The following is an 18,626-nucleotide window of genomic DNA, read 5'->3' as shown; positions in this document are numbered from 1 at the left end:
AAAAAATATATATATATATATATATATATATATATATATATATATATATATATATATATATATATATATATAAAAGCTGAAACATGAGGGAGAAAAAAGCTGTTTTGGAACTGATATGGAAACACTGATCTGACAAAAAATCAATTGAAAAAGTGAAGTCTGCAAAGACTGCAAATTCATCTACCAATGCAAGTCTGGAAATAGTCAGACATGGGAAGCCGTTCACAGACGGAGAAGATATGAAAGAGGCATTCATTATTTTTTCACAACACCTATTCCCAGACTTCAAAAACAAGACTGAAATTGTGCAGAAAATCAGAGAGAGATGCCTCTGTCTGCGAAGACTGTCAAAGACATAACCATAAAAATATCACAAAACAGCAAATTAAAAACATCAATCTAGCCGCAGCATACTGGATGGTCTGTGATGATTCCAAAAGACAAAAGTGACATTGAACAAATGGTGCTTGTCTGCCAATATATGAACTGACCACAGGAAGAAATGGTGGAGCTGATACGACTAAAATGCCAGACATGGCGGAGGACATCTGGCTACTGATGGGGCACTGAGTATGAGTGGAGCCCACAGGAGCTTAGTGGCAGTACTGCAGAAGTCCCTGGATAGAAAGCTTCCCCCTGAATTCACAGAGGTAATGAATGTTGTCATTCAGATTGTCAATAAAATAATGGCAAAAGATTCAAATCACTGTCAGTTCCGTTCGTCACTGGATGAGGTAGAGATCACATTACTCTGATCTCCGATTTTGATGATTTTTGATGCCGCCAACGGAGACTGGCCTGGAATTATCGTGTGTTATTTTGCTTGTTTTTATGTTTTGATGGTGCATCTGCATGTTCTTACACATTGAATAAGTTGATGAATAACAGGGCTATTACTCCATCTCACTTATTACCTGCATTTTTGGTGTTTCATAGTTAGTCCACCTTTTGGCTGGATGGAAGAGCTTGAGGAGGAAAGGGAAACGTGCAGGTGTGCTCACTCTCTTTCATACACGCTACATCCCGGGATATTCCTTTTTAATGTCAGCTCACTCAGTAATAAGATGGATGAACTGCATGGATGAACTGCAAAGACGAACACAGTCACTGACAAGCCATCCCCTCCCCCTCCCTCTCTTGACATCATAGAGCAGGTCGTGTTCACTCAGTTCAGGAAGCTGAATCTTCGGACAAACCTGTGTTTGAAACATAGAATGCCATCCCCAACACCGACAAAAACATGAAGAATATGAAATTGGAGTCCTGTTGATCTTCCGATCAACAAACGCATGTGAACAGCTATTATCCGCCATGAACTATGTTAAAAACAAACACTGCTCACACCTCACAGACGGCAGACCTGCGTTCAGATGAAAGTGACTTCCTACAGACCTGATTTGCAGAAGCTGTTCGCAGAGGTTCAGGAGCAGAAGTCCTATTGGGTTCAGGAGCAGAAGTCCCATTAACCAGGTAAAATATATATTCAGGCAGTTATTTTGCCAATATTTATTTTCATTCTTCAGTGACATATTATTTTTTTTCCATTGAATTTTTAAATGCATTTTTTTAATTCATTTGACCTTCAACTCTGTCATTTTATTTTTTTTGTAACAGTTCAAAATGTGTTTATTTAATAAATAAAATTTGATTTTCTGAAACATGTCAAAAAGTACTCCTAGTGTTTTCCGTGGAAACCGGATCAAAATAGCTCTTTGAGTGTTAAAGGTTGCCCCTGGTCTAGTGTGACACTAGTGTGACAGAATGACACAAAACCGTTTGATTATTGCAAGTATATCTGCATCAAAAACTGTAACCAACCACAGAACTACTTACTTGGCTCATAAGTTCTAGTCCTGCCCAACAGCATGTGTACAGTATGCTAACTTACTTGATGGATGCCACAATATAAGAATGTGAGTATTTGCCAGGACATTCAACTGGCGACTCTGTCTTGGACTATCCAACATGAAGGATCGCGACCATAGCTCTCCCTAGTGCTTCCTTGTCCAATGGTTCTTTGTTTGAACCAACTTTTACCGCTTCATAAACTCCAGACTTTTTTTGTCCTACTGGAGTCATAGTGGTACTGATGTCATCGCTTGGCGCTCCCACCCATTGCCAGAACCGATATTGTAGCATTCCCGGATCCTGTACTGACAGGGTGCAGCTGCCGATTGCGCCCACACTCTCATGATATAGAAACACAGGACGTGTCCTGACACTTCGTTCACTTGTTCTTCCACCTTTTTGGATTGTCTCTTCAGCATTGGCTCATTCGGCGAGTGATCTCAACAGTAAATGTCGACAGTAATGTCAATTAAATTGATGTTTATTTTTATCCTGCAGCAGGTAGATAGAAAGCATCAAATACAATGTCTAATATCGCCATCAGGGGGTGATACTGAAGAAATGCAAGTCTCAAGATAATCACAAGATATATTAGTCATACGATCGAATTTACCTATTTCAGGTGTCCAAGACTGCTGAACAGCATTTTCCTAGAACGAACACTTTTATTCATGGTTCATGTGCAGCTGTGTATAAATCTGTGTTGGCTCTTTTTTGTGTGTGTTTTGTGTTATTGTCAGTCAGCCCATAGCGATCGATCTCCCACTCCTGAACCCAAACTGTTGATCATGCGGTGGATTTTTTTGTCCTGAAGATGTATCTAGTCCTCGTTAAAGCAGATTTTCACCAACTTTAATCAAAACTTTTTGACTCAATGGGGTTGTTGTGATTCAGTACTCAGGCAGTGAATTCAATTTATCTGGACAGACAGGTAGGCCAAATCTCTGGTGCAATGGGTCATCATTTCAAAGAGAATGTGATGCGGTGGTAGAACCACGACAGCAAGAAATGTATGGTTACCAATAATGTAGTTTTATCATTCGCAGGTCTGTCAATCTGTCAAAACAAAGGTTGGCCATCCATTCAAGCCTGTCCACTACAAGTCCAACCATCCCATCCACATCGATTGAAAATAAGAGCTTGTGTCAGCACAAGGATCTCAAAGAGGGACTGATTGCATGGTTGGCTGGCTCCTTTCCTCCGTATGTTGATGGGACAAGGATTGTGCTTGCTCAACAGGGCAACCTGTGATTCAAGTAACGCAAGAATAGGTAGCATTTTCTCTGAGTTTTTTGCAGTACACGGGTTGATTTTAAAGATGTTTTCATGGTAAAATATTAATTTATACAATAGCTGGAGGAGTCATTTTTGTAATTTGTGGCACAACTCTGAATTTATAGAAGGTGACACACTACCCTCAGTTCAGAGAGCTGATTCAAGTCTGATAAACAAAAAAGAACACACAATGGTCATTATTAACATGTACACAAGTGTAGTTCATTTTATTTATATATGCAAGCAAGTTAATGTTTTTACAAATAAAAAGCCACTGTATGTCCAATCTGTTGGGACACATATGTACAAAACGGTGTCAAGATTAAAACCTGATACTTGATAGAAAATGTCAATAACACTACAGGGTAACAAAAGAGCCAAAAGTCCTTCTAAAGTCCAAACTGGCTGACCAGATGGAATGTCCAGGTCTGAGACATGCCATGTTTTGCTTTTTGGAAACCTGCTCTTATATTGCAGTTCTATTCTGGCACATATTGTCTTTAAGTAACATGCCAAATGACCAGATGGCAAGATTCTGCATCATCCAAACTCCGTCTTTTTTACTAACTTAGTACAGATCTGTAATGAGTGATGACATGTTGCAAGAGTTGTGGAGTCATGTTCAGCCTTGGTCAGCAAGTGGACAAACAAGCAGGACTCAGTAGATTCACAGGGAGTGTTACTTGAAACAAAGAAACCAGCAGTTACAGAAGTAAGTAACTCAGATCCTCTTCCTGTATAATCTTGATCTCCACATCCTCTCTCAGGATAATTATATGTGCCCCACTCTAATGTGGTGAATGATGTTCAAATACCATGGCAAATAGCCTCACCTCACTGAAACATTACCAAGCTCAATTGGTCAGACCAGGTCTCACAAGTCAGACATTTGTCGCCCAGTACAATGTATTTGTATCATCCTTCGTTTTGTGAAACTTTGGGCTTAACTTGGTGAACTCAGAGAGGGCACATGGAAGAGGATGTGAGCAGTGATGGGTGCAGGAGTAGGGGAGGCGAAAGTAATACACCATATCTGCAAATCTGTTTTATTAGGATAAACAATAAAGAACACTTTGATCAAATCATTTTAGATTCATGCACTTGTATGCCAAAGATGGTTAATCAGATTTCTTACTTGTGAATTTGTCAAACTGGTGGTAGACAACTGAGCAAACATGCCAGCGTAGCAACATTATAAGCAACAGGAAGAGCAATACTGCACACAAAAGTGATGAACAAAACATAAACAGCAGAACAGTGCCAGTGGAAAATATATATTTTTTTGTGTTTTTTTCATCTTTTGAAGGATGAGCATTGAATGCATAACCATGCCACAAACAACAACTAGTCTTTTTTTTAAGTTCTAGTACGAGATTTCATTTTCTTAATATGAATTCAGTAATTTTCATCAATGTTGTTTCAGTTTATAATCAATGTTGCGAGATTATACACAGATTCAGCCACCATGGAGATCAATGCACTTACACACCAAAAATAAGAGAAAGAGAGAGCTCACAATTGTCATTGAGTGCACAAACTGTTTTTCTTTCTTTTTTATCAGAGGTTTAAACACTGACGTGACATCCATTGTCAGGCAATGAAATGATAGAATACTGTCATTACTTAATAACTAGAACCTTAAAATACTGACTATAGACAGCCAAGCCCCTCAACCAGAGTCTGGAAGAATTCACGTCCATGTTTCAGAGCCACTGAGATGACACTACAGTGTTTTAGGAGCTTATTGAAGAGCTGTCCAGCGACCATGGTCATTTCATGGTCAGTGTTGTCCGTCTGATATTTCTGCAACAGAGCATGAGACGTGTGGTTCCACCGGACTCTGGTTCACATTAACCATGGGCTGCTCTCCTCACCCATTTAACATACAGTATATGTATATCTTTGTACAGAGCAGATATAGGTACAGTGTTCACTGGCCACAAAATAAGAAAAGAAAACCTGTTTTTTTTTTCTTTATATTAATGATTTCACATTTAAAAGTTTCATAGATTAAAAGTTAATAAAATAGTGGAATGTAATTGGTGAAAGGAAGTATGGCTCAGAGTGATGATACTGGGTATGTTTATGATGTGTGTGTACTTGTGTGTGTGTGTGAAAGAGAGAGCGAGAGAGAATTTGTGAGCTAACAAGTCCTCAGCATTCTTCATTTGTACCTGATTTTCCAAAATGATCATCAACATCATCATCTCTTCATGATCTCTACTGGCTGATAGAGAGTGACTTTGCTCTAGAGCAACACAGCAGGCCCCTGTCAGTTTCTGCGGTCAAGCCAAAAAGAGATGTTCAACACCTGTGACAGTTTGAGTCCCAGATTTCTTCATTAACAGCTTTATTGAGCTAGCGTTCTTAGAATATGTTAAAAATAGAGTATTGTTTTTTCCTCACAGTATCATGTTTATTGCAATGATGACATTTATATGCCTTTATATATCAAAGCTGAGGCCAATTGATCAACCATCTAAAAGGTTTAGTAAAAGTTTACTGCAGTATATAAAAGCATTTGAAAAAAATTAAAAAAAAAAAAAACAACACTGATCATCTACATGAAATGTTTAAACTGGCCTATTATAGTGGAAGGTTGTGCTGATTTGACAGCATTGCACCATCACTCCACAAGAAAGACAACCAAAAGATGTAAACATTTTTGTGGCCCTTCAAAGTAACTTTCAGGATTCACCAACTCTGCAGCTTTCACCATTCACAGTTCCCCAACCATCACGTACGATCACTTCACAATTCAATCTGGTCACATGAGGTAAATAACTAATAGATGAAAAGTATGTGCAAGTGTATGCTTGTGTGTTTCCAAAAGTGATAACCCCCCATCCCATCATACAAGAGACCGCTGATGCTAAAATTATACATGAACAATACAATGAGAAAAAAACATTTTTAAAAGACTGCAGTATCTGAGGGAAATCCATACAGTCCAACAAATGAGTAGGGTGAAGAGAAAGATACTCCGCAGCCTTGTTTCATTAGCTTCCATCACAGCCAGTTGAAAAAAACACCAATGAATTATTCAGAATGTCGAAAGACTCACATATGCCAGTGTACACGATGGACGATTTCACATGGCAATATTTTGCTCGTCCAATTACTGTAATTTAATGGTATTTGGACTCCCATATCCTGCCAGAGTGGCATGCACAGTTGATGTCACAGTTATTCCAACTAGGCACCAAACTGAGGAGGACAGAAGGACGGGTGGAGAGGAGAAGTTAGCAAAGCTACACGTTTGCACCCATTTGTATGTACGAACTTCCTCTGGGACCATAATTCTTCACAGTACCAACCATCACAAAGTGGTGAAACAACACGACACAGCATGACACCACCATACAACACTGCCTGCACAACACTGACCATTCAGTCACATCGATGCGGGTGGATTGCAGTGTGAAGAAGTGTTTTTGTTTTTTTGTGTGTTTTTTCATTGTTATTATTATTGTTGTTAGGATGTGTGTGTGTGTGTGTGTGTGTGATGTGTGTAAACTTAACAGGGTGGAACGAGGTATGGGAACGAGGGATAGTGAAGGCAGTGACTCCTGTGGGAAACAAAGACACTGCTATTGCCTGCTAAAGATGGTTAGCTCTTGTTTGCCTAGCTAACGGTTTATGCAAACAATTGTTCAATAGTGCAAGCTGGTTGCACGATAACAAATGTCCTTTGTGATCATCATCAGAGTTTTTGGTTGACCTTTGGTTGTCCTGGTTCCGTCATGCACATGATTACCATTAACTTTCCTTGGAGCTTTAACATCTGCCATTAAAATAAAGTGATCTGTGATAAATATCGAAACCTCCGAAAAGAGGGTCATTACACCAATGAGTCAATTTTTTCAACAGATAAAAATAACTGTTAGCCTGGCACACCTGAGTGAACGCTCCTTAGCTGACAACTGTGCGATATCGGTATCGGTTTTCCTCATTTCTGTCTCTGCCCGCTTATGTCTATGGTATAGATGTCAGTGAGTATGCCTCGGCTATCCTTGTGCTTATGTCAGGCGGTGTATGTAAGTTTGTGTGTTTGTGTCTTCTGTGTGTCCGACAAGTGAAGTGTGTGTTGTTTCGTGTGAAGAGTGTTTATGTGTAAGCATTGAGGCGTTCTTTGGAGCGAGTGGAGTGGATGTCATGCAGCTCCTGCTCCTCCTTTGACTTTATGTCTTCGTATTTTTGCATCCGGCTGGCGTCCTTCAGGTAGCCCCAGTTAGCAGCCAGAGCCATCAGAAAGTGAACCTGAAAGGAGAGTTGGCAGTTATAGGTTACAAGTTAGTTACAGTTACAATATATATATATATATATATATATATATATATATATATATATATATATATATATATATATAAGAATAGTTGCCACAAGAAGCCACATTTTTCAAAATGAACAAATTTGGTATATTACTGAATCAAATGATGGAACCATACATACATTTTTGTGTGAAATCACAAAGGTGGCTACATTCAAGTTTGTAATATAAACTTACATACAAACGGATTACGTGGTCACGAGGTCGAGTGAGATGTGAGCTAAGAGAAACTCAGGTCCTGAAGCACTAAGCATTGCTGTCCATTTGATTGACTGATTGATTGTGAGATCAATATTTAGAAAACAGCTTTTCTAAATATTTAACAACAACCTACAATGTGTGGGTTCATTTATCATGAATAATGTGCCTCTAAAATATAAATTTTAATATTAAATGTGTCAGCCCACACATCACAGATGCGTTGGACTCTGCAGAAGACGTCTGTGGCGGTGGACAGTCTCGGATCAAACCAGCTCTTTTTGTCATAAAACCACCTCAGATATGTGACTGCTTCATATGCTGAAGTGAAATGAATGGACCGAACACTTGCAATTTACATCCATTTTTAAGGCCCATTTCCTCCTCTGGTCTACATACTACAAGTCAGCCTAAATGCCTTTCCAGTTGTAATTTTGCACCATATATATATATATATAGTATGGAAAAGTTTAATGAAGTTTAACGTTTAATTATTGGAACACAAAATTTGTTTGGTGAGCTCAGTGACCCTTGACCTACATACACAGGTGAAGCCAATCATGAGAAAGGGTATTTAAGGTGGCCAGTTGCAAGTTGTTCTCCTCTTTGCATCTTCTCTGAAGAGTGGCAACATGGGAGCCTCAAAACAACTGTCAAATGACCTGAAAACAAAGATTGTTCAACATCATGGTTTAGGGGAAGGATACAAAAAGCTGTCTCAGAGATTTCAGCTGTCAGTTTCCACTGTGAGAAACATAGTGAGGAAATGGAAGAGCACAGGCACAGTTCTAGTTAAGGCCTGGAGTGGCAGGCCAAGAAAGATCTCAGATAAGCAGAGGCGAAGGATGGTGACTGTTCAGTCAAACTCAACCCACAGACCAGCTCCAAAGACCTACAACATGATTTTGCTGAAGATGGTGTCACTGTGTGGCCAGTGCAGGTACTGGCAATCTTAAAGTTGAAGGTCTCATGGATTCCGGTCAGTATCAGCAGATACTTACGAACAATGTTCAAGAATCAGTGACAAAGTTGAAGTTGCTGGATACTTCTACAAGACAACGACTCTAAACACAGCTCCAATTCTACTAAGGCATTCATGCAGAGGAACAAGTACAACATTCTGGAATTGTTTCGATAAGCTTCTGCAATGTCACAAGATTTATTTCCATCCAGTGTTGCATTAATTTTTCACCAAGATCTTGCATTGATGATGGTAGAGTCTGACAGCTGCGCAAAGCCTTCTCCAGCACATCCCAAAGATTCCCAATGGGGTTCAGGTCTGGACTCTGTGGTGGCCAACCCATGTGTGAAAATGATGGCTCAATCTCCCCGAACCAGTCTTTCACAATTTGAGCCCAATGTATCCTGGCATTGTCATCTTGGAATATGCCCATGCCATCAGGGAAGAAAAAATCCATTGATGGAATAACCTGGTCATTCAGTATATTCAGGTAGTCAGCTGACCTCATTCTTTGAGCACATAATGTTGCTGAACCTAGACCTGACCAACTGCAGCAAAATATACAGTATATGTTGTTTCTACTGACTTGTTTCTACTATAAAAGATTTTTTTTGTCATTAACCCATTTTAACAATGAGGCTGACTCTTATTTTTGGCAGTGATGCAATGCATCTCACCATGGCGATCACAGCTGCTCCGGCTCCAGCTAGAGCGCACACAAACAGATGGAAGGTCAGGTCCAACTGCAACACACAAAAAAACATCACATGACCATGTGGCTCTTTTTTGGAGAGAAAAAAATAGCTGACATATAATGATAAACCTGCTGAGACTCACCTCATTGGATTCACACATCTTGAAGAACTTCTCGGATCCTGTACACACCTTTTTCTCCTCAGTGAAGGTCACAGCGCCTGGAGAGAGTCACGCAAGGAGCAGGTGAAGCAGGAGCCAAAATCAAATGGTACAATTATTATTATTCCATTGCACACCTTTAATGGATTTTACAGACACATTTGTTCGTCATAACATCGTCCAAGAGTTGACACATTCTGCATGTGTTTTGTGACACTTTCCTGTGTTCTCCTCTGCTTATCTTTGATTACAGGAGTCAGGATGGCAGTTGCCTCTGAAATCAGGTCTCTTTGTAAAGCACCTTGGTCAGCACACTGCTGTGGAAATGTGCCATATATGCAGACAGCACCTCAACCTTCTAGCATAACTTCTTTTTTGCCTCCCAGGCAGTTCTCAGGACCACCAGACTTGACTGAATTGTGCGTTCACGTGTGGGACCCTTCTAAAAAGACCAGTGGAATCCTTCTAAATCAGAGCCTTGATGAATCCGTTGAGTGAAACTTAACCATGCGGATCTGATGAGTCAAAGTGAAAAGACATTGAACACAAAATTCGCACAACACAAAATGTTCCACGTCAGCAGTTTGGATTGACATAACAAGAATGCACTTTGTTGTGGGTGTGAAAGATAGGTTGTTCCTGGACCCAACAGGTCAGATTCAAGAGAGTGTGTTTCAGTTGCTTTTCATTTTATCACACACTTTCCATGTAAGATCATCAATCTTGAGTATGTTGTAACTTCAGCAATAATAAAATAAAATATTTCAGACAGTTAGAATGCAACAGTTTGTATCAAAATTATCAACTTTCAGAGTGTCTGTATGCATCTGATATATTGATCATTTTCATCCAAAAACACACCAAAATACTAACCAGTGATTAAAGCAGCAGTTTTTGTGACTAATATCCCAAATGTATTAAAATTGATTTTGTTCTGCTTTTTTTTTTTTTTTTGTTCTTATTCTTCAAACTGTTAAATCGTCTGACTTATGACCTGCTTGACTTATGTCTGCAGGCACCGCAGCACATAGCAGCATTTTACTCTCACACATCAATCTACCACTGCAGTAGTACCTATAACCTTCGCGTCGGCTATTTTGAATCGTATTCGACTTACGTCAAATCTGACTTATGACTGGTTAGTCGGAACCGATCCATGTCATAAGTCGGATGTTACTTGTAGATACTTCTGGACTGATGGTGGTCCGCACAGCACGATGAAAACCTGCTCAATCACAATCTGGGTGTTGGTTTTAAGAGGAAATTAAACGAATTCAACTGAAAAACAAATCATGTGACTGGTGTGAATCTCCATGATATCACAAACTATGCCAAGGATGGCATAAGCTCACACAGCACGCCGTCAGTGCTAGAGTCACCTGACGTGCTGTCCTGCAGGATTAATCTGCTCTCAAGTCACAATGACGCCAGCATGTGCATATTTTCCAAACTGAATGATAGAGCACAATTGTGATTAGGGCCTATTGAAGGAAGTTATAAATATAAGTAACCAAAGGGTCAAAAAAGCATAATCGTGAATGGTGGCTTTCAATTTACAGCAGAAATGTCTTGTTCATGCACATTGATCATGTTCTGAAAGACTGCGCCATAAGCCATCAGTGGCAGGAAATCCCACAGAGATGTCTGGCTCCTGTTTTGAGGTAGATGTTACCGGAGCACAGCGCATGATTTATATATCATCAAGAGAGCTCTAGCAGCTGTTCTCATGCAGTTGATTTTGCTTGTAAATCATCATAATAATGATTCTACGTCATATGTGCTTTGCCCTCTAACAGCATAATCCACATCGAGGCACTGACCCCGGCCTGAGACTTCGATGCCTACTTCCACATCCCCATCCTCCCGTGTCACAGAGGTTCGCGGTACGGGGAGACCACTTCCAGTTCAACCAGTTACCGTTTAGAGCTGTTTTGCACGCCATTGTCGCCACCTGGTCTGGGAGAGGAACAAATGACTATGCCAAGCTCGCCAGGACGTGAGTTTCTGGGACTCCAGAGCGCACCTTAGGGCCGGGGGCCCTATGGCTTGCGCCCAGTGATACGTGCATGTATTTATGGATACATGCCTCCAGGGCTGGGCCGGTGCCCTAGACGAGGACCGCATGGGAGGACTGTGGTCCAGTCCCACACTTCACATCAATCTGCTGGTGTTGTTGGTGGTGGAGAATGTACTTCTTCACTTTGCACCATGGCTAAACGGACATCATGTGATGGTGAGGTCAAACAACTCTACAGCTGTAGTGTCTCCTGTCCATGAGAGCGGACAGAATATCTAGAGGGGGCGCTCTCGTGGATGAATGGGGGCCTCGCACCAGAGGTAACAGACGCGATCTGGCAGTGATTCGGGACTCCGGTGGTGGACATGTTCGTGTCCAAGGACAATACCAATGCTACCAGGCGCATCTTCGCAGATTGGTGTGGATCTAGAGATCTCACACCATCCAGTTGTCCTGCCTCTGGTATGCTTTCCTGCCTCTAGGAGTTGCTGGCTAAAGGACGGCTACACTGAATGTGTTCGCAGCCATCTCGGTGGGACACTAGATCGTTTCTTACCCGATCAGGAGATCAGGCCTCCTGTAAGGAACCAAGATGGCGTATGAGGCCAAAGGAGCTGAAGTTCCAGAGGGCCTCAGAGCACACTCCCCAAGGGCTAGCTCCTCTTCAGTGGCGCTGTTTGGTGGAGCTTCCATGGAGGACATATGCCATGCAGCGTCCTGGTCATCTGCATCGATCTTCACTCAAGCCTAGTTGAGGTACATGGTGGCCACCTTAGTTGCTCATACTGTCCTTTCCAGAGGTGCATCTTCGACCTCGGCCGAGCCGGTAGGACGTCAATCACCTGGTTCCTAAGGTTCCTGGTCCTTAGGCCGTGCTTGGAGGAAACTAATCCCTACGGCCTTAACTGTGGTTTTTTACTAATAGCGAAACACATATGACATAGAAATCCTGGTTACCTATAGTAACCGCAGTTCTATGAATATGTGCAGAACCCTCTAACTGGCAGCCCAGCAGGCCTGTCATTAGTGGCTGAGTTCCAAAAGGGGTCAAGCAGGGTAAGACGAGGAGTGTTATACACAGCAGGCCGTGCCTTCCTGAACGGGGCCAATCAATGGAAGTCTCAGGCCGAGGCCATTGCCTTGATGTGGATTAGCCAATAGCGAAGGCCGATTTACTCCACATCCCTGATCAGTGTGACACCTCTCAGCTCATGGACAGACGCATGGCTCTATCAAATGAAACTAAATCTAAACTAAAACATAATGAAATAAAATTGTGCTTTGTGATTTGTATTTCTCTCACTGTCTCTCTAAATGATTAATTGTTCTGACAGCTCACATCACCTGAAACAAAAGTCATCTTTCTGTACACTTAGAAAGTGTCTGTATGTCTGGAAGATATGAAATATACTGAATTATGCACTGGTCCATTTGGTCATCACCACTTAATTATGCAATTTTCATAAACAAAGTGAAGTCCGTGAAGTGGTTTGCTTGTACTATTTTTATTGTATTATAAATACAAGTTTGGGAACTAATGCCTTTTATTTTAGTTTAAAATCTGATTCATAGATTAACTGAACGAATACTTGAATGAATAATCGTTGGTTGCAGTCCTAATTGTGTGATGTTGTGTCATTGTGTATTTATCTCCCAAACGTTATGTAAATGAAGTGTGGCTTCATTTTCGTCAAGCATCCTCACTCATATGAATAAATTGTCATATTGCTACAGGCAGGTCAAGTGAATAGGCTGCTTCTCTGTGAAGAAGTAACTCAAGATTTGGGATCTTTCGAGACATTGACATGAAAGTTCTCCTCCACCTGAAAATGAGTTAAGTCGACACCTCCTGAAACTGTGTTTTCCTGCGTTGTCGCTGATTAACAGCGACAGACACTGGTCATATTTGTTGTAAAGAGTAATTTAACATAGAATAATTTGAAGGTGTTGTCCTGCCCTCTATGTGTGTCTTTTTTAACTCAAAAATAAATAAAACAACAGGTTATGGGCCTAAAGTGTCACTGAAGAAAAAAGTTGATTTACTTGTTTTTTTTATTTACACAATACGGTGCGGTACTAGCAGCAGATGCTAAGCCTCACGCACGAACAGAATTTGACTGACGGAGAGAAAAAGCGTTTTTTGTCTTGTTGCTGAATGTCAGTGCTCCCCAGTAGTACCTGATAACATGCAGTCAGACCCCAAGAGAGGCGTGGAACACGATGAAGGGACATTTTGAGAGAGATACTGCAAATAAACTGTTCCTGAAGAAAAAAATACTTCAGATGTGAAATAAAGGAAGGTGGAAATTTAAATGATCATTTGAAGTGAAGGAAGGAACTGACTGACCAGTTTGGAGCTATAGGTGATGTTACTGAGGAGTAACATCAGATTATAAAACTCCTGGGAGGTTTACTATCAACCGATGCTCCATTTGTCACTGTATTATAGACAAAGATGGACAATTTAACACTAGGTTGTTCAGCGAGCATTGATAAAGGAACAAGCTGATGATGGTGCTGCATCTGGTGGGGCATCAGCAATGTCAACGCAGGTCCATAGAGATGTGCAATCTCATTTAAAGGCACTTGTAACTGACAGACCCAGCTCATTCAGATGTTACAAATGTGGGAAAGAAGGCCATATAAAACGTGACTGTCCAAGCAGACAAAAGAAAATGAAAACCCACAAGGCCAAAAGCATGATGTGTGAAGATGATGACTCATCTGAGAGCACTTTTGTAGCTCAAGAGACAAACTTGGAGGAGATGTCACAACAGACAGAGTGGTTGATTGACTCTGGAGCATCTAAGCATATGACTTGTCACAAAGGACATCTTGAAGTATATCAGTTTCTTGTGCTACCCTCAGTGAAAGCTAGTGGGACACATTCGATCCAAATGTAAGCTACAGCTGGTTTATACTGATGTCTGTGGTCCCATGCAGACAGAAGGCATAGGTGGTGCAAAATATTTTGTGACTTCAATTGATGACTATTCAAGATGCTGCAAGGTATACTTCCTGAAACAGAAGAGTGAAGTCCCGTGCAAATTCAAAGAGTTTGAGAAGACCTTCTCAAATGAGTGTGGCCAGAGAGTCACAAGATTGAGAACAGATAATGGAGGGGAATACACATCGAGGGAATTTCAAGAATACTTGAAGGCTCATGATATCCACCTTGAGATGACTGTACCCCACACACTTTGGATGGAAACAGGAAAGTCAGGATGGAAATTGTTCAGAGAATCAAGTCACCATCCACACAGATGAAAGAACATCGGCTGACGAAATCACTGTCAGCACACCTGCCAGAGAAACAGGCAGAGTCAGAAAGCCTCCAAAGCGATATGCTTATGATGAGTTTGCTGACCTGGTCACCGCTGATCATTATGCTAATATGTGTTGTGTCACAGAGCCAACACATTGAAAGAAGCATTGGTGACTCCTAATGCTGAGAGGTGGCAGGAAGCAGCTGACTTGGAATGAGTCATTGCTGGAAAACATGACATGGGACTTGGTGGATTTACCGAAGGATCGAAAGGCTGTAGGATCAAGGTGGGTGTTCAAAAACTAGCATTACAATGATGTACGAGTTGATAGACACAAGTGCAGGCTTGTTGCTAAAGGCTACTCGCAGATGTATGGTACTGACGATGATGAAACTTTTTCACCTGTGGTACGGTTCAACACAGTTCATACATTGTTGGCATTTGCTGTCCAAAACAGCTTACATGTACATCCGATGGATGTTGTAACTGTATTCCTAAATGGGCACCTGGGAGAGGAAATATACCTGGAGCAACCACAGGCGTACGTTAAACAAGGACAAGAACGTCTAGCGGCAACTATGGCCTCCACATTTGGTCCGGCGGTCTGGCAACCCACAGAAAAAAAATCCTAAACCTGCCCCTCTCAAAGAGAGAACGGAATAATGGCAAAAAGATTAGGTAAGAGAAAAATGGATTCAGAATGCAGGGCATTTAACCTTCAGTGGACAAACGATTATTTTTTTTGTTCAACGCAAAGAAAAGGCTGTCTGTCAAGAGGCGGTGGCGGTATTCAAAGACTACAATCTGCGGCGACACTATGAATCTCGTCACAAAGACAGGTATAATAGCTTGCAAGGGCAAATGTGAGCAGACAAACTCTCAAAGCTAAAAAGTGGACTGTTAGCTCAGCTGAACCAGTCATCTGTTTGGGCCAGCTTCCGGTTTGCTCAACTGATAGCAAGCAGCAGTAAACCTTTCACTGATGGAGAGTTTGTCAAGAAATGCATGAATGCTGTTGCGGGGGAAGGTGTGTCCTAAGACAATAATGCCACGGGTCTATCAGCGAGTACAATCACCAGGTGCATTGAAGAAATCTGGGGTAATTTATATGCCCAGCAGCAGCAGAAGACGAAAGAATTTGAGAGATTTTTTTTTTCATTTGCACTGGATGAGAGCATGGACGTGCAGGACACCGCGCAGCTAGTTAGTGCAAACCTTAAGATGTGCGAGGAGCTGGCAGACGTCCAAAGTCTCAAAGGGACTACGACGGGGGAGGATGTTTTTGGCAAAGTGTACCAAACCATAGAAGAGTTGGACCTGAACTGGTCAAAGCTGGCCAGCATCACAACTGGCACCTAGCATGGTGGGCATGTCTCGGGGTCAAATAGGATGCACGGACCGGGAGATGTCCACTGCCTAATTCACCAGCAAGCACTGGTGAATTATGCAGATTCTGTCATGAAGGTTGTGGTGTCATGCATAAACTTCATCAGAGCAAAGGGACTTAAACACAGGTCCCACGAATTCCTGTCTGAACTGAAATCTGCGGACAGATGCACAGAGTTTTGAGGTGTTTTTTTACGAGCTGCTACCTGAAATTAACGCATTTCTTCATTTCCAAAACGGTGCCAGAGCTGATCGACCCAGAATGGCAACATGTATATCTGCGAGCAAACCTTTTCACGCATGAAACTGCTGAAAACTCAAATGAGATCAAGATTGACAGATGAACATCTGTATCAGTATTTGAGACTGGCAGTGACGAGAATGGAACTTGACATTCAACTTCTCACCAGCCAGATGCAGGCCCACAGTTCACACTGATGCACATACAAAGGTAAGTTCACATTTCTGACTTAAATGAGTCATTCTGGGTATAAACAAATATAGTCATAATAAAACTTTTAAAGTTTAAAACTTTGCACTGTTGTTTTTATATTGCTGTTTTATAAATTGTATTTATTATTATAGTGTGCATTTTGTGTGCACATTTCTTTTTTTTATTGGATGCAGGGACATAAAAAATTTCACCATGCGTTGTACTCCATATAACTGTATGTGTGACGAATAAACCTCTTGAATCTTGAATCTTGAATAAAATCTACTGGGATAAAATCCCTCTCCACAACCATACTGGTGGTGGTACTGGTTGTACTGTGTAGGTGCTGTACAGTTCAGTTGCTTTGTGGTTTTCACTGGGTAGTTGATGAGAGAGAGAGAACTGCAAACAACAATGTTTACAAGCCTACTGGAACCAACAAAAGGATTATAAGGAAGGAAGATAAGAACTTTGACTGCTCATATGAGTTATTCAAGTAAGATATTCTGCTCTGGCCTATTAAGATTATGCACGGCACAACAGAAAGTGTATGTTCCATGGACTGTTTTTCTGTGAAGAACCCAGAGAGGGTTATTTTTTATTAATAATGTTATTATTTATTTACTTGTTCTGTGAAAAATCCAGAAAGGATTATTTGATTGTGCTTTCTGGAAAACAGTAAATTTTTATATTTAGGCACTCAGTGCAATCATCACACTTTTTCTGTTACAAACTGATCCCGGCCCCCGATCACAGAAGGGAAAAGTTATGTGGCCCTCTCAGGAAGAAGTTTGGGGACGCCTGATCTAGTGTGTAAACTGAATAAGTCAATATATGGACTGAAGCAATCTCTTCGCTGCTGGAGCAAGGCTTTCACAGCATTCATGAAGGACATTGGCTTTATACAGCACACTTCAGTTCCATATGTGTTTGAAGATCTTGACAGGAGCTGGAGATACTAGCGGTGTCGATGATCTAATTTTGATCACAGAATTGAAGGAAAGCATGGATGAGCTGAAAGAAGTACTAAAGAAGCAATACAAGAGTCCTATATTCTGGGCATCTCTATTGTACAACTCAAAGTAAACAACAGTATACTTCTCAGAAGCAAATCAGAAGCATTAAATTGAAACTATTTTCCACTATGGAATGAACAATGCAAATCCCATTTTGACACCTGCAGATGCAAATGTGAAGTTGAAAAAAAGATGGTGACGTCAGTAAATCAGTGAATCCGAGTACTTATCAGTCTATTGTAGGCAGTCTGCTGTGTGCTGCCAGACCCACGCGACCAGACATAGCACAAGCAGTGAGTGCGGTATCATAGTACAACGCAAATCCAAATGCTGCACATTTGACGGCCGTGAAAAGGATTCTTTGATACTTAGGGTACTGTGAATCTCGCCCTCAAGCATGAGAGGTCAGGGTCAGGAACTTTGATTGGATTTTCAGATGCCGATTGGGCTGGAGATCTGGACGACGGTCGTTCAACAACAGGGAACATGTTCAACCGATATTGGCTTCATCTGTGAATGTGTGCAGAATGGACAAATACAAGTCCAGTATTGTCCAGCAGTGGATATGACAGCAGATATCTTCACAAAGTCACTAACACGACACAGGTTTGAATATCTTCAAAGAACGATCAGACTTTGTAATGTTTAAGCATCTTTTAAGGTGCTTAATTCTGTTAATTTGTCGATGTGTAATTGACACAAGTTGGAGGTATATTACTGATTGCTAAAATTCCTCAAAAGTTTTTTTTTGTTGTCAAGAATTTGAAGGTATTGTACTGCCCTCTACCTTACTGACAGTGCTGTGAATGTCACAAATCGCTCTGTAACAAATCACAAATCATTTTGCAGCTGTGTTTTACACACACGTATGACACGTTAATTAAGATCACCAGATGTGAGAGAGTGAACTAACTAACTCACATCATGTGTTGATCACTGATCTGATCCAATGCAGACATGTGCTCCTTTGTCCACCTATGTTTCCACAGAGCTCCACAGAAGTCCAAGGTCTAGTTCCAGCACACTCTTTTTCATTGCCCA

At 41.1% G+C, this 18,626-nt stretch overlaps 1 protein-coding gene across 1 annotated transcript in view; it reads right to left on the bottom strand.

Moving 5' to 3' along the window:
* Window positions 1-4,153: 4,153 nt before the first annotated feature.
* Window positions 4,154-18,626, bottom strand: part of LOC128754265 (neuronal membrane glycoprotein M6-a-like) — a 30,845-nt gene continuing 16,372 nt past the window's right edge. Inside the window, exons 5-7 of the mRNA XM_053856762.1 lie at window positions 9,450-9,526; window positions 9,290-9,355; window positions 4,154-7,383 (exon numbers count right to left, since the gene is read on the bottom strand). Coding sequence (XP_053712737.1) covers window positions 7,231-7,383; window positions 9,290-9,355; window positions 9,450-9,526 — 296 coding nt within the window. The 3' untranslated portion in view covers window positions 4,154-7,230. The remainder of the gene's footprint in view (window positions 7,384-9,289; window positions 9,356-9,449; window positions 9,527-18,626) is intronic.

Source organism: Synchiropus splendidus, chromosome 2 (genome assembly GCF_027744825.2).
Source record: "Synchiropus splendidus isolate RoL2022-P1 chromosome 2, RoL_Sspl_1.0, whole genome shotgun sequence".
Taxonomy (NCBI): Eukaryota; Metazoa; Chordata; class Actinopteri; order Syngnathiformes; family Callionymidae; genus Synchiropus; species Synchiropus splendidus.
Note: the sequence above shows the minus strand (reverse complement) of the source record. Positions and strands in the feature narration are given on the sequence as shown.